The sequence below is a fragment of the Rana temporaria genome, chromosome 1 (genome assembly GCF_905171775.1).
Source record: "Rana temporaria chromosome 1, aRanTem1.1, whole genome shotgun sequence".
Lineage (NCBI taxonomy): Eukaryota > Metazoa > Chordata > Amphibia > Anura > Ranidae > Rana > Rana temporaria.
In genome coordinates, this window is record NC_053489.1 from 481,591,935 (window position 1) to 481,608,796 (window position 16,862).

At 44.0% G+C, this 16,862-nt stretch overlaps 1 protein-coding gene across 1 annotated transcript in view; it reads left to right on the plus strand.

The window, feature by feature from the left end:
* Window positions 1–16,862, plus strand: part of TACR3 (tachykinin receptor 3) — a 292,646-nt gene that overhangs the window by 169,550 nt on the left and 106,234 nt on the right. The window contains exon 3 of the mRNA XM_040329788.1: window positions 5,719–5,869. Within this exon, the coding sequence (XP_040185722.1) occupies window positions 5,719–5,869 (151 nt within the window). The remainder of the gene's footprint in view (window positions 1–5,718; window positions 5,870–16,862) is intronic.

Here is a 16,862-nt window from a genome sequence, read left to right on the forward strand (position 1 = left end):
ACTGCGCATGCTCCGTCGGGAAAATTTCCCGACGTGCATTGCGGTAAATGACGTCGCAAGGACGTCATTGGCTTCGACGTGAACGTAAATGGCGTCCAGCGACATTCACGAACGAGTTACGCAAACGACGCAAAATTTTAAAATTGCGACGCGGGAACAACGTCCATACTTACCATTGGCTGCGCCTCCTAATAGCAGGAGCAGCCTTACGGCGAAAACGACGTACGCAAACGATGTAAAAAACGAGCGCCGGCCATGCGTACGTTTGTGAATCGGCGTTAGTATGCAATTTGCATACTCTACGCTGACTACTACGGGTGTGCCACCTAGCGGCCAGCGTCAGAATGCACCCTAAGATACGACGGCATAAGAGACTTTTGCCAGTTGTATCTTAGACTACAGTCGGCGTATCTAGCTTTCTGAATACAAAAAGTAGATACACCAGTGCTACTCAGCAATTACGCTGCGTATCTATGGTTACGCAGGCGTAATTGCTTGCTGAATCTACCCCATTGTTTTTAATGCAATCTATATACTCCGAGTTTTTTTTTTTACATTTTTTTTTATATTTCAACCAATGCTACTTTTAACTACTTGCCCCCTAGTGTGTATATATATATATATATATATATATATATATATATATATATATACACACACACAGTATCTCACAAAAGTTAGTACACCCCTCTCATTTTTACATTTTTGTTTCATGTGACAACACTGAAGAAATTACACTTTGCTACAATGTAACGTAGTGAGTGTACAGCTTGTATAAGGCCCCATTCACACCTCCGCGACAAAACGCCCGACGCCGGACGCTCGTGCCGCTGGAGGGGAGAATTCCCATTGCTGTCTATGGAGATGGTTCACATCTCATAGACACCGTACGCCTGCCGCCTGAAAAAAAGTCCCGGACCCTTTTTTTCAGGCGGCATTGGCGTTCGGCCATACAAAGCAATGGGAAGGCTTTGTTAAAAAAAAAAAAGTTACACACTCGCGGCGTACGCGGCGTATCTTGTCGCGGAGGTGTGAATGGGCTATAACAGTGTAAATTTGCTGCCCCCTCAAAATAACTCAACACACAGCAAAGTGTAATTTCTTCAGTGTTGTCATATGAAAAGATGTACAAAAATACAGTATTTACAAAAATGTGAGGGGTGTACTCACCTTTGTGAGATACTGGGGTAGATTCACAAAGGAGATATGTCTCTTATGCCGTCGGATCTTAACTGCATATTTACGCTGACCGCTAGGGGCGTGTACACTGATTTACGCCTAGAAATCTGTAAATCAGCTAGATACGCAAATTCACGAACGTACGCCCGGCCGACGCAGTACAGATACGCCGTTTAGGTTAGGATTTTCCCGGCGTAAAGTTACCCCTGCTTTATGGTAGCGTGCATGCGGCGTACCAATGTTAAGTATGGCCGTCGTTCCCACGTCGAAATTTGAAAGTTTTACGTCGTTTGCGTAAGTCGTCCGTGAATGGGGCTGGACGTCATTTACGTTCACGTCGAAACCAATACATCCTTGCGGCGTACTTTGGAGCAATGCACACTGGGATATTCCACGGACGGCGCATGCGCCGTTCGTGAAAAACGTCAATCACGTCGGGTCATGGTTAATTTAAATAACACACGCCCACCTGTTCACAATTTGAATTAGGCGGGCTTACGCCGGCCTATTTACGCTATGCCGCCGCAACTTTCTTTTGAGAATACGGCACTTGCCTGTAAAAGTTGCGGAGGCGTAACGTAAATAGGATACGTTATGCCCGCACAAAGTTACGCGCATCTACGTGAATCTACCCCACTGTGTATATATATATATATATATATATATATATAGTGGGGCACAAAAGTATTTAGTCAGCCACCAATTGTGCAAGTTCTCCCACTTAAAAAGATGAGAAAGGCCTGTAATTGTCATCATAGGTATACCTCAACTATGAGAGACAAAATGTGGAAACAAATTCAGACAATCACATTGTCTGACTTGGAAAGAATTTATTTGCAAATGATGGTGGAAAATAAGTATTTGGTCAATATCAAAAGTTCATCTCAATACTTTGTTATGTATCCTTTGTTGGCAATGACAGAGGTCAAACGTCTTCACAAGGTTGTCACACACTGTTGCTGGTATGTTGGCCCATTCCTCCATGCAGATCTCCTCTAGAGCAGTGATGTTTTGGGGCTCTCACTGGGCAACACAGACTTTCAACTCCCTCCAAAGGTTTTCTATGGGGTTGAGATCTGGAGACTGGCTAGGCCACTCCAGGACCTTGAAATGCTTCTTACGAAGCCACTCCTTTGTTGCCCAGGCGGTGTGTTTGGGATCATTGTCATGCTGAAAGACCCAGCCACGTTTCATCTTCAATGCCCTTGCTGATGGGAGGAGGTTTGCACTCAAAATCTCACGATACATTGCATTCTTTCATGTACACGGATCAGTCGTCCTGTTGCCTTTGCAGAGAAACATCCCCAAAGCAAGATGTTGCCACCCCCATGCATCACGGTAGGTATGGTGTTATTTGGTTGCAACTCCGCATTCTCTCTCCTCCAAATACGACGAGTTGTGTTTCTACTAAACAGTTCTACTTTGGTTTCATCTGACCTTATGACATTCTCCCAATCCTCTTCTGGATCATCCAAATGCTCTCTAGCAAACCTCAGACAGGCCCGGACATGTACTGGCTTAAGCAGGGAGACTCGTCTGGCGCTGCAGGATCTGAGTCCCTGGCGGCGTAGTGTGTTACTGATGGTAGCCTTTATTACGTTGGTCCCAGCTCCCTGCAGGTCATTCACAAGGTCCCCCATGTGGTTCTGGGATTTTTGCTCACCGTTCTTGTGATCATTTTGACCCCACGGGGTGAGATCTTGCGTGGAGCCCCAGATCGAGGGAGATTATCAGTGGTCTTGTATGTCTTCCATTTTCTAATTATTGCTCCCACAGTTGATTTCTTCACACCAAGCTGCTTGCCTATTGCAGATTCAGTCTTCCCAGCCTGGTGCAGGTCTACAATTGTGTTTCTGTTGTCCTTCGACAGCTCTTTGGTCTTCACCATAGTAGAGTTTGGAGTGTGACTGTTTGAGGTTGTGGACAGGTGTCTTTTATACTGATAACAAGTTCAAACAGGTACCATTAATACAGGTAATGAGTGGAGGACAGAGGAGCCTCTTAAAGAAGAAGATACAGGTCTGTGAGAGCCAGAAATCTTGCTTGTTCGTAGGTGACGAAATACTTATTTTCCACCATAATTTTCAAATAAATTCTTTACAAATCAGACAATGTGATTGTCTAGATTTGTTTCCACATTTTGTATCTCATAGTTGAGGTATACCCCCGGAGAAGCCGCTGATTAGATTTGGGATCGGCGTATTTAAGTCCAAAAAAAAAAACATCAGTCCAAACAGTTGACTGATGTTTTCAATGCTTTTATTATTCCTGGTCAACACGACCAACAGTCAACTTAAGGTAGACAGTATACAGTAGGTTGGTGAAAGAAGAACAAACTTCACAGATTCAGGCCTTGGATAAAGAAAGCAGTCCTGCCTTCAATAGTTATACTTTCTCACGTCACCACTCCAGCCAGAGTGGGTAAAATGCCCCTGGACAGAACTCTCTCACAGGCCTGGCAGCCAGAGCGCCACTTAAACTTCTGGGAAATGAACAAGTCTCTGCCACAGACTTGGCTCTAATAGGATTTAAGGTTTAAAGATGAGACCTCTGCCACAGGCCTAGTATAAGGTTTAAAGATGAGACCTCTGCTACAGGCCTAGTATAAGGTTTAGATAGTAGAGCAAATCCTCCCAGTATATACTTTTAGGGTTACCGTCCGACAGTTTGCCGCATACAACCTGTCAGTGTTCGGTCACCCAGATCCCCGATGGTTTGTTCCAGCCCTGTTGGATTGCCTGCCTCTGGGCTCACCTCAGACCGACTCCCCATCGAACAGCACAACTCGCTTGGGATCTTCTCAATAGAGTTGGGGGACCCAGTAAGTCACTGGGGCCCCTTCGTAGCATCAGATGCTCCGGGCCATGAGAGCCCAGAGTCAGGAACTCCGCGTAGCACCCGCGCCCCGGATGTGCGCACACCCTAAAGGTGAGTGCCACACCCGGAACCAGGAACCCCCGAAAAACCCCTAGCCAAGGCCTCCGCCACAGAAATACTCCTCCCCAGCATGCTCCGTGAGGGAAAACTCCTCTAATTGGCTGCTGGGAAGAAGCGGCTCCGCCCGAACCCCTCTGGTGCCACCTACCATCCAGAGATGAGACAGCATCTCTGGAGAACAGAGTGACCCACAGGACAGCTCGGGGTAAGTAAGTCTCTCATCCCACTAGATTTTACATAGCACCTGTACTGATAAGTACACAGGCGCTACAGAGAACTTGCACAATTGATGGCTGACTAAATACTTTTTTGCCCCACTCTCTCTCTCTCTCTCTCTCTCTGTTGTGTTGAGCTGTGTCCAGTCCAGAGAGGCGCATTCCAAGAGAATATCATATGATGTAATGTGGCCCTTTGGGTCTGGTATGGAAATTAAGGGGAACCCTGCGCCATTTTTTTTTAAATGGCGCAGGGATCCCCCTCAAAATCCCTTCAGCTCTGGTATGGACCTTAAAATAGCTAAGGGCGGGGTCACCTGTACATGTCACTGGGTAACCCCGCGGCATTTCCCCATTGCATCAGAGAGGGCAGGGTCACCTGCGCAAGTGACGGGTGGTCCCGCCCTCAGTTATTTAAGAGCTGTCACGGCGGGTGTAGCTCCGTTCGGCGGGCGCCTCTCATGAAGGAGGATTGTGTCAGGGTTTTTTTTTTCTCTGTATCCTCCGCACGAGAATGGATTACATCACTGGAATTTTTTTTTTTTTATATTTTTCATAAAGGATGTGTCCCAAGCGGTCTACTGTGTTTTTTAACATTTTTGACAATTTTTTTGTGAAATGGTAGGGGTACAATGTACCCCTTTATCAATTCACATAGGGGGGCTGGGATCTGGGGGTCCCCTTTGTCACCATGCATATAATCCTTTAAAATTAGCACTTTTGATTTCTCCCATAGACTTTTAAAGGGTGTTCCTCAGCTTTCGAATTTGCCGCGAACACTCCAATGTTCGAACACCCGATGTTCGAGTCGAACTTATGTTCGACTCGAACATCGGGCTCATCCCTGTTAGCCAGGCAGCTAACATCTTCAGAAGAAGAGTTCAGCAAAAGGAAGCCTCTATGTTTATCTCATGGTTTGCTTTAAAAGGCAACTCCAGACAAAACTTGTTTTTATATATGTAGTTATTTATTAATTTATTTGTTTAGAATATAGCAGACAAGAGTTAGAATCTCAGTTTAATTTTACTGATAAGATCTGAATGAGATTTTAACTTCCTGTCCCAGTTTCCATACTGTCACAATAGAAAGTTTGGAGAAATATCCCTAATTTAGGTCACAGAGAGCAGTAAAAAGAAATGCAAAAAAAAAAAAGGTTTGGTTCAAAAAAGGTTTAACATACTACAAATTTCACTACAGTAAAAAAGAACTAACAAGGGCACCATGTTCACCTAATTGTATATCTTTAGGAGTGTTGTTTTAGTACCTATAAATACTTATTTTATAACTACCTCTTTTACTTACCACTTAGAAATGTATTGTTATTAAACTGTTTGTTGTGATATTGTTACCCAATGCATTTATCCTGTATTGCTCATTTATATTTTAGGTATCAAATCATTGTGGTCTTGTTTGTGTACTGCTTCCCATTGCTTGTCATGGGAATTACATATACGATTGTTGGAATTACTCTATGGGGTGGAGAAATACCTGGAGATACATCTGATAAATATCATGAGCAACTCAGGGCTAAGAGAAAGGTAACCTTTATTTACTGATTATGGATAATAGTTTACCTTTTGATAATTGGTCATTCTGTAAAAATATATTAGTTTAATACTTTATTATTTTGTATTGGTCTTGTTTTTATTTTTTTTATTTTTTATTGATTTATTGTTATATAAATCATAACAGACAAATGCATTGGAAAAATATTTATGAAAATTATATACCGTAACAAACAGTGCATTGGGTTAAGTCCCTAAGATATAGAAAAAAAAAACAACTTCACGATCGATAATACGATTATTAACAGGCCAAGGCCAAATTGCATGACATTACATAACTTTTTATATCCCTGGTCTGCGTACCTAGATTGTTACATTGTATCCCTATACTTGTTCTGTTCTCCACCTTAATTTGCACATTGGAGGTAATTCAGGCATGCTACAGAGTCATTATTATTCTAATTTGTAATACATCCCACACCTTTTTTGAATTTAAAATAGCTCTTCTTTTTGTAAAGGAATAAACACATACAATGTAATTGACTTTCTATATGCACAGGCACTGAGGTGAAAGAGAGACTGCACACACAGGAAGTAAAGATCAACCCTCAAAAGACACAGTACATTATCCTATCATCTATTACATTAATTAGATCTGTACTACAATACATACACCTCACTCTCCAGTATTCATGTACCCAGTGAGTTCACTCTACATTACCTATGCCATCAGTTGAGTGCTGGCACTTCAGCACACGCGATTCACACCATGCAACCAGTAAGATCTGCTCCTCAGTGCACACAATTCATTATGCAGTATCTGTATCATAGCACACAACTCACTTCCACATTTTCCATGCCAACACAGATAACATATTTCACACAGAATGTGATTTACTGCACCCTTTTTATCCTCTTATATATCACTATATATCACTCTATCTCTATTTTTCTTGTAATAGCGGTACCCCAGTAGGGGCTGCTGGTAGTTGTGGTCTGTCTGTCACCCTGCACAACCAGGCACACAATCCTCAACCGCTCGGTAGACAGAAAACAGTCCGTTTACTTTTGTTTTTTATTTATTTATTTGTGAAATTTAACTTGGATGGGGATCGGGGGGCTAGGGTAGATATGGGATACCCAGTTGATTGTAAAAGCAATAGGGACTGAGAACTATATACACCTCTGGTATATACAACTGCCTCTCTTCTACATCCAGCACAAACTTGCTTGTATAACTACTCCCAGGAACAGCTAGCGCAGAATTGCAGGTCTGACTCAGCCAGACCCAAAGCAGTAAAATTCCTTTTTCAGACAGGGACCTATGGTGTGGCAAAATTGGTAGTCCCATTGCTAGCTGTCCCACGTGGCTACTGATCCCAGTACCACCTCTTCAGGCCCTGCCAGCCCTCCTGGCTGCAGCTTCCTCTTTCCACTGCCAGTTCCACCACAGTACTCTCCACTGGCTCTGCACCTATCCCAAACTGCATGCCACTAGTCCTTTCAGGTGTGCCTCCCAGTCCTTCTGACTGCGTGTCACTCACCAGCCTCCTTGTTTTCAACATTTTGTTTCTCCTGGAAACTTGCCTGGCAGTGTTCTCCTGCTGTCCTCTCCTTGTTCCGGGCCTCCTGTCCAGGACACCTCCGTTGGTTTTAAGAAGGTCCCGTATGCACCTGAGCCCAAGCCCCCCCAGACTAGGGAGCTCCCTCCAAGGCCACCACAGCCTAACACTCCATTTCCAGCTTCCACCCGAACATCTCCCCCACAGGCCTGTCCCCTGTCAACCCAAGTTGAGGATTGGATTGGAATACTCCAGGCAGCTCCACCTCTCCTCTCCTCCTTTCTTTCCAGAAGATTCTAGCATGTTCTGGAAACAAGTGGGGGGTCTCAGTGACGCTGCCTGTGAATCACCAAGCTTTCCCTGGATTGCTGCCAACCCAGGAAACAAAACAAGCAGTCCGGCAGACACTGACTAAAATCTAAACTACTCACCTATCACACTAGAGGGTGCTACATACAAATATATCATATTTTTAAAAACGTGAATTTGATGCCAGTTAGATTGTAAATAGTGTAGGGCAGGGATACTAAATCTGGTCAATAACATTTTCTTCCAGAGGAGGTCCAAGTCTCATATTTGTGCTTTAGTAGCTGGCTTGGCTACTATTGAACTACTGGCACCATCAATTCCCATGCTACAAAACTTGCTATACTGGACTCTATGGCCATCTAGCTAATGCCTTCACTGCATTAATGCTGCCATTTCTGGGGACACCTTAAAGAGATCTTCCTTCCTGACACCCTGCACTACGGAATACCACGGCTGCTAACATACAGCAAGACTCAAGCTTTGCAAACGGATAAGTAGCAATTGTTTTACTTGTAGTGCCTAGTATTACCTGCTACATATATTACTTCTAATCAATTGCTGTAATTGACTCTGGCTTACTAAGTACTAACATACTACTTGGGATTGTCTGTTGTGTCCTCAGTTGCTTGCTGTGAAGTATCTTAAATGAATATATACTTCCTATTTAGCTGAGCTATATTTGCCTCTTTTACGCAACTATTAGTTTCCCACACTATTCCTATTTACTACGTGCTTGACATAAGTTATCACTTGTTTATGGGTCCACACCCTAAGTTACTGAACATGTTCACCTTAAATTTTCTATGCTAAGGGTTGAAGGTATTTCATACCTGCACCCTTAGTGGCCTAAGGCATTCCTTAATCTTAAAGTGATATGATGTAGAGAACACCCAAACTCCTGTTCTCTGATTGGAGTGACGCCTGGGGTCCCGTACTGATAATCGCTTGCATACAGAAGTGCATTGGAATCTTTATGTGCATTATAATCTTTTAACGCTAAGGATTGGACTCATGTTGTAATACGTCCTCCCTTAATAGCTCAACGCATTCCTTTGTGTGAGAGAGATGATCACTCCTGTGCTCTGATTGGAGTGACGCCTGGTGTCCAATACTGAAATCTCACATAACATAGAGAGGTGCATTGAAATCTTTTGCTAACCGCAGTTGTGGTTCACTCCCGTTCACCATCCCGTTTGTGACAGAAACATATAGTTCCATGCTGCAGGCAATCCACTGGAGAAATGGACAAAAAAACAACTATAAGGTACTACTGATGCTGTCCACTGATGGACAAAGGGTATTTATAACACAATGGTGGATTACTGGTATATATGAGGAATTCAATTTGCTTCCAAAAATCGGTATCGAAAATGTATTTGCATAAATATAACCAAAGCTTAAAGAAAATGGGTAACAAGCTGTGACAGAACCCACTGTAACTTTGTGTTTTGGAGGGGACTGTTGGCTGTATTCCTACCCACCGACTATGGCCCAGCAGAAAATGGGAGATTTGGAGGGCTATTTGCTGTCTCCCGAAACTAGGAGAAGATGCCACCTACATACATTTGTGTCCACGGTCGCTGGTTCATAGGAACCGGGTGAACACGGTATCTGTGGCCGGGTTCGTGGAGCCATTTCCGGGTACTTAAACCTATTGGCCCGGCTGGGCTAAATATATACTTTTATTCCACAAACAATGTACTTTTAGATAATAAAGGCATATACAAGATGGCGGTATGCCCAAAGTATGGGGATACGAGACTTGGGGACAAAATTGCATTGGGAAAATATAATGATGTCCCTATGTAAGTTACATCCCTTCTCCCCATCCTCCCGCTCTTGTTATTGTGTTTTATTCTGTTATGTCACAGCATGTAGACAAAAGGTGTGGAGAGGCATCCCAGTGGGGGATGTGTAAGGAGGGGCTGCCTGTTTGTCCTAATCCCTTTATGTGTTTTAACTGTAGTTTCTGTTTGAATGTACAAGTGTTGGGTTCCCATTGGTTCTTACTTGTCCCCTGCCCCCTGGTCATAGAATCAGGCTATGGTGAGTGTCCTGAACTGTGTTTAAAGGTGTATGTTTTGTACTTAATAAACTGTTTATGTTCTGCATGTTTAACACTCAACACCTGTGTGGTTTGCCTTGTTATTGGGGGTTAAGGGCTCGTTATGGCGAGTCTGCCGGCTGCGGGTGAATTTGGAGAACAGGAGACACAGGTCTGGCAGAGGTGCCCAGCTGGGATATCCGAGATCCATCACACAACCAAACTCTATACACTGGTAGAGACCCAGCATGGATGGAGAGATGGAATCCATTGTATAACAGCCAGGGGAAGCCTTGGTATGAAAGTGGCAGGGTAAATACTGATGGATACAGGGACAACAGAGTCTCTGGAAGGCAGCCACAGGCATAACAAGCAAATGGCTGCTCTGTGTACCTAAAGTGATGTCATCGGCAGCACCGTGTTTATGAAGAAATATAACAGCCGGGCTTAGCAATTCGCTGAAAATGTCAGAGGGAGTAGTCAACCCAGAAACACTTGCTTGTCAAATGGGATATGAACTGGTGAATGGTTGCTTGAACTGCCCTGTTGTTTAGCAACCAATCACCCACTTCTTAATTTGAAAAGTTCCAGCCTCTATACAGACCTGCTGCACTGACAATCTTTTGCCCTTCCTCGAGGATGAAAACGGGCAGGCTTAAAGGACACTCAGGCATGTATTTTGCAAGGCTGCAGTCCAGATACTTCCTCTGCCGCCTGACATTTTTGGGTGACTACACCCCTTAGCTATTTAAGAAATGTCAGACGGCGGAGAATGCAGACAGTGGGAGCCTTTGAGGATTTTTTTTTTATTTTTTGATGATGGATCTACACCAGGGGACATTTATGTTTTATTTCTTAATAAAGGAATTGTCAAAAACTTGTTTTGTGTTTAAGGGGGTGGGGCTGCTCACTCGTCCTTTCCTGACTTCCCAGGCTGCATGCTCGGATAAGGGTCTAGTTCGAATTTTGGGGGGACCCACATATTTTTTTTTCATTATGGTTTGGGCTTCCCCTTGAAATCTATACTAGATCCGAAGGGCCTTTTATGGATTGGGGGGACCCCACGCTGTTTTTTTTTCAGAATTTTTCATCGATTGTTAAGGACGCAGCAACCGGCTTCCCATCCCGCTCCTTAACAACCAGCTATTCTTCACACAGAATTCTAATTTGTCTATCATTTTTCGTCCAATCCGATTTCTAAATGTTCTGAAAATTTGGAATTCATTGGAAAATGAATATCCGAAAAAAAATTAAAGGAATTTAAACAGAATTTATTACTATTTTATTTGGAGATTAGAATACATTCGGATCTCAGAATAACCCAAATTTTGTCCAAATTTACATTAGAATCAAAACAAATTGCACTACTCATTGTTACCTATATACATCCTGTGTATAATTTCATAATTGTAACTGTTTCTTTGTTTAGTCCCTGTATGGGCTATTCCAGCCCTCAAAAAATCCACTCGCCTGCTCGCATTTTGCGAGTGGATTTTGAGGTCGGCGAGGAATGGGCTGCCTGGGAGCCGGGGGGGGGCGAGCACCGCCGGCAGCCTGTGTGTAATAGGAGTCCTTCTCTCAGTGACCATGGAGGGGGAATAGAGAGAGAGCCGCCCGGATGTTTAGAGCGCAGCGCGGTGAACACAGGATAACAGTTTTCATTTTATTTGCCGTGTTCCCCGCCGCTCGCTGTCATGTTCAGCCCCGCCTCCTGGTCCCGGAACTTTGATAGACAGATCACCCGTCCAATTCTGATGACGGGTGATCTGTCAATCAAAGTTCCCCCGGCCAGGGGGCGGGGCTGATAATGACGTTGAGCGGCGGGAACACGGCAAGTAAAATGAAAACTGTTATCCTGTGTTCCCCACGCTGCGCTCTGATCACCTGGGCGGCTCTCCTGTTCCTGTCCTCCCCTGCACACAGGAACCAGGTAGGCTGCATAGTGGACACAGGCTGCATTTGGTAAACACAGGCTGCATGGTGGACACGGGCTCCATTTGGTGAACACAGGCTGCATGGTGGACACGGGCTGCATTTGGTGGACACGGGCTGCCTTTGGTGGACACAGGCTGCCTTTGGTGGACACGGGCTACATTTGGTGAACACGGGCTGCATTTGGTGAACACGGGCTGCATTTGGTGAACACGGGCTGCATTTGGTGGACACGGGCTGCATGGTGAACACGGGCTGCATTTGGTGGACACGGGCTGCATAGTGAATACGGGCTGCATTTGGTGGACACGGGTTGCATTTGGTGGACACGGCTGCATTTGGTGGACACGGGCTGCATTTGGTGGACACGGGCTGCATTTGGTGGACACAGGCTGCATTTGGTGGACACAGGCTGCATGGTGAACACGGGCTGCATTTGGTGAACGCGGGCTGCATTTGGTGGACACGGGCAGCATTTGGTGGACACTGGCTGCATTTATTAGATACGGACTGCATGTTGAACACGGGTTGCATTTGGTGGACACGGGCTGCATTTGGTGGACACAGGCTGCATTTGGTGGACATGGGCTGCATTTGGTGGACACAAGGCTGCATTGGTGGGCATAGGCAGCCTGCATTGGTGGGCACGGATACAGTTGTTGTTAATATTTATTTTTCTAACTTAATTCTGCATAAAACATTTAAGTGTCATCTCATGAGATTTATGAGGGCGTGTTTAGGGGCGAAATTAGGGGTGGGGCGGGCTGGGTGGAGCAACTGGTGACGAGTAACCCTTGAGGCCTGGCTAGTAGCTCAGGACTTGAAATTTTGAGCCCTGTGCTAATCCCCTAATCCCTGTTGTAAGAGTACAGGGCTTGTCTGAATGCTCTTCAGTGATGAGCTGAAATTATGAGCTATATTCACGTAGCTCGGCGTATAGTTTGGCCGGAGTAGCGCATCTCATATGCACTACGCCAACGTAAAATAAGGCTCCCAGACCATTTTTCACAAAGATCTGGTGCCGTACGTTGCGCCGGCATAGGGTAAATAGGCAGGCGTAAGCCCGCCTAATTCAAATGTGGAAGGTAGTGGGCGTGTTGTATTCAAAGTAGCCGTGACCCCATGTAAATTTTTTCACTAACGATCCGCGCATACGCGTGCATGCTCAGAGTCACATCGCATATACTCCCTAAGATACGTCGGCTCAATGCTTTCGACGTAAACGAAACCTACGCACATTCCCATTCACGTACCACTTACGTAAACAACGTAAAATTTGACGGCTGTTCTGACGTCTATAATTTAACATTGGCTGCGCCTCAAATAGCAGGGGTAACGTTACACCGGACGTAAGCCTTACGTAAACGGCGTAGCGGGAGCAAGTCTGTTCGTGAATCGGCGTATCTAGGTCATTTACATATTCTATGTGTAAATCTACAGAAGCGCCACTAGCGGCCAGCGTAAATATGCACCCTAGATACAACGGCGTACTAACACTTACGTCGGTCGGAGGAAGCTAGAATTCAGGCGTGTCTAGCTACCAGAATGGCACGCATAGATACGACGGCGCATCTTTCTACTTACGTATGTTGTTGAAACAATGTGCTTTATGGGCATTTCCTGTTATGCTGTACATTTTAAATAAAACATTGATTTGCTTAAAGTGAAATGCTTTTTTTTACCTTATTGTATTCCCTGCATTAACCACTTCCCTACCCGCCCATAGTCATATGACGTCCACAGATGGGATCTTCCATCCTGGGTGAACGTCATATGAGGTCCTGGGCTTCCCGGCCATCTGGCATTGCTCGGGACCCGGTGCGCGTGCCCGGCGGACGCGATGTCCGCCTGGCACCAGTGATTGCCCGCGATCACGTCAGGACCATGGATCTGTGTGTGTAAACACACAGATCCAGGTCCTGTCAGAGGTGAGAAGACCGATGTGTGTTCCCAGTATAGAGGAACACAGATCGGTCTCCTCCCCATGTGAGTCCCCTCCCCCTACAGTTAGAATCACTAGGATAAAAAGCACTACAAGCCACAGCAAGAAAATGGGACACACAGTTGACGCGTTTCTTGCTGTAGCTTGTAGTGGTTTTTATCCTATTTTACTAAGAAAGGCAACAAAAGGAATGTTTTCTGTCCAAACATCTTTTTTGGTCCTTTGCTATACACATTGCCAGCACCCTTGGTCTTTGAGAGGAGGTTGATTACCAAAGCACATCCACCTTGAGCGGTTACCTTCCTTTCCCTAGAATCACTCACTAGGAAACATATTTAACCCCTTCAGCGCCCCCTATTGTTAACCCCTTCCCTGCCAGTCACATTTACACAATAATCAGTGCAGTTTTATAGCACTAATCGCTGTGGTCCCAAAAATGTGTCAAAAGTGTCCGATATGTCCTTCGCAATGTCACAGTCACAATAAAAATCGCAGATCGCCGCCATTACTAGTAAAAAATATAAAAAAATGCAATAAAACTATTCACTATTTTGTAGACGCTATAACTTTTGCGCAAACCAATCAATATACGCTTATTGCGATTTTTTTTACCAAAAATATGTAGAAGAATACATTTCGGCCTAAACTGAGGAAAAATGATTTTTTAAAAAAAAAAATGATATTTATTAAATCAAAAAGTAAAAAATAATGTGTTTTTTTGCAAAATTGTCAATGTTCTTTTGTTTATAGAGCAAAAAATAAAAACCGCAGAGGTGATCAAATACCACCAAACTAAAGCTCTATTTGTGGGGAAAAAAGAACATACATTTTTGTTTGGGTGCAATGTCACACGACCGCGCAGCTGTCAGTTAAAGCAGCACAGTGCCGAATCGAAAAAAGTGCTCTGGTCAGGAAGGGGGTAAATTCTTCCAGGGCTGAAGTGGTTAAAGAGGTTCTAAAGATTTTTTTTTTGCATTCTCTGCATTAGGGTAAAAAATGTTTAGGCATTAGTATCACCCCTTTACCCCCCAACCCCCCCCCCCTTATACTTACCTGAGCTCTGTCGATCCAGCTCTGTACCTGTCTGTAGTGGCTCTCCCTGCTCCCACAGGCTTTGCTGAGCCAATGGCTATGGCTGCTGTCAGTCAAATCCTGTGACAAGGGAGTGGGAAGCAGGGGAGCAGGGGAGTGGGGGATGGGGCCAAGCCACGCTGTCTGTGTCTATATACAAAGCTTGAAATTAAGCCTGCAGATGTGCCACTATATGGGTGCACACACAGAAGAGGAAGAGCAGACAGTGCCATCAGGAAAACTCAGAAGAGGAAGAAAGGGGACCATTCTGCGCAATACCATTGCACAGAGCAGGTAAGTATAACATGTTTATTATTTTAATTTAAAAAATAAAAAAGAGAAGGGTGCAGGCAAACTTTTCTCAAGCAATGAGATTTCTCATGTTCTCCAGACACTAAATCTCTGGGACTTGATGGATTACCCAATGGCTATTATAAAAAGTTTGATCTTTTGACACCCCATTTAGTCTTTTATTTTAATTATTTGAGAAGAGGCAATCTTATTTTTACAGATTAAAACAGGGCATATATTAGTCTAATCCCCAAACCAAATAAGGACCTTGCAGAATTATAAAACGGCGGCAGGTCGGCTCTGCTGGGCGAGATCACGTATATCTACGTCATCACGCCGAGCAGCCAATAGGGGGCGCGCGCACTCGCCCCTAGCGCCAAGGCGCGTGCCCAGCGGGCGCGACGACCGCCAGGCACCCACGATCGCTCGTTACAGAGCGAGAACCGGGAGCTGTGTGTGTAAACACACAGCTCCCGGTCCTGTCAGGGGGAGAAATGCTTGATTGTCTGTTCATATAATGTATGAACAGTGATCAGTCATTTCCCCAAGTCAGTCCACCCCCCTTCAGTTAGAACACACCCAGGGAACATACTTAACCCCTTCCTCGCCCCCTAGTGTTAACCCCTTCCCTGCCAGTGGCATTTTAGTAATCAATGCATTTTTTTAGCACTGATCGCTATAAAAATGCCAATGGTCCCAAAAATGTGTCAAAAGTGTCTGAAGTGTCCACCATAATGTCGCAGTACAGATAAAAATCACTGATCGCCGCCATTACAAGTAAAAAAAAATATTAATAAAAATGCCATAAAACTATCCCCTATTTTGTAAACGCTAACCAATCAATAAACGCTTATTGCGATTTTTTTAACGAAAAATATGTAGAAGAATACGTATCGGCCTAAACTGAGGAAAAATATGTTTTTTTTATATATTTTTGGGGGATGTTTATTACAGCAAAAAGTAAAAAATATTCATTTTTTTCAAAATTGTCAGTTAAAGCGACGCAGTGCTGAATCGCAAAAAAGTGGCCTGATCTTTGACCAGCAATATGGTCCGGGGATAAAGTGGTTAAACTATTTTTTTAGAACACTATATCCATCAGGATTTATTACATTTCGACAAACATCAGATTAGATACGTCGATCATGGAATCTCATCATGGCAGTTCACTCACAGTGGGATTTTCCACTGACCGACATGCTATGTTATTGTCATTAGATCTCCACAAGACATTTGACAGTCTTGGGATTATTTATTTTTGGTGTTAGAAATTATGGGATTTGACTCTTTCTTCCTATGTGTTCTGCGTCCTTTATATCACACTCCCACAGCACATATTTTTCTTAAGGGTAACAAATCAGATCCCCTAGTTATACAATGAGGTACACAACAAGGTTGTCCCTTATCACCCCTCTTATTTGCAATTGCAATGGAACCACTAGCTATTGCTATAAGTGCTCATCCCAATATCAAAGGCATTCATTGCGGTCATTACCAACAGAAATTTGCATTATTTGCAGACAATGTTTTACTGTACATTACTTCCACTCATACGGCATTTCCTAATTTACTTATAAATTCCTTTTTGTGGTTATCAGGCTTAACAGTAAACAAACATAAATCTTTCTGAACCCACAGTTACTGTACAGTACTGCATCAGAATTCTGAGTTTCAGTGGGCACCTCATTCCCTTTCTTATTTAGGGATCCATTTGACCTACTCCCTACATATACTCTACTCGGCAAATTATCCACCTATGTTTAGAATTTTTCAGAAGATATGAATAGATGGTCAGGACCAAATCTTTCTTGGTATGGAAAGATTTCTTCTATCAAGATGAACATACTACCTAAGATCTTATACCCCTTTTGAAAT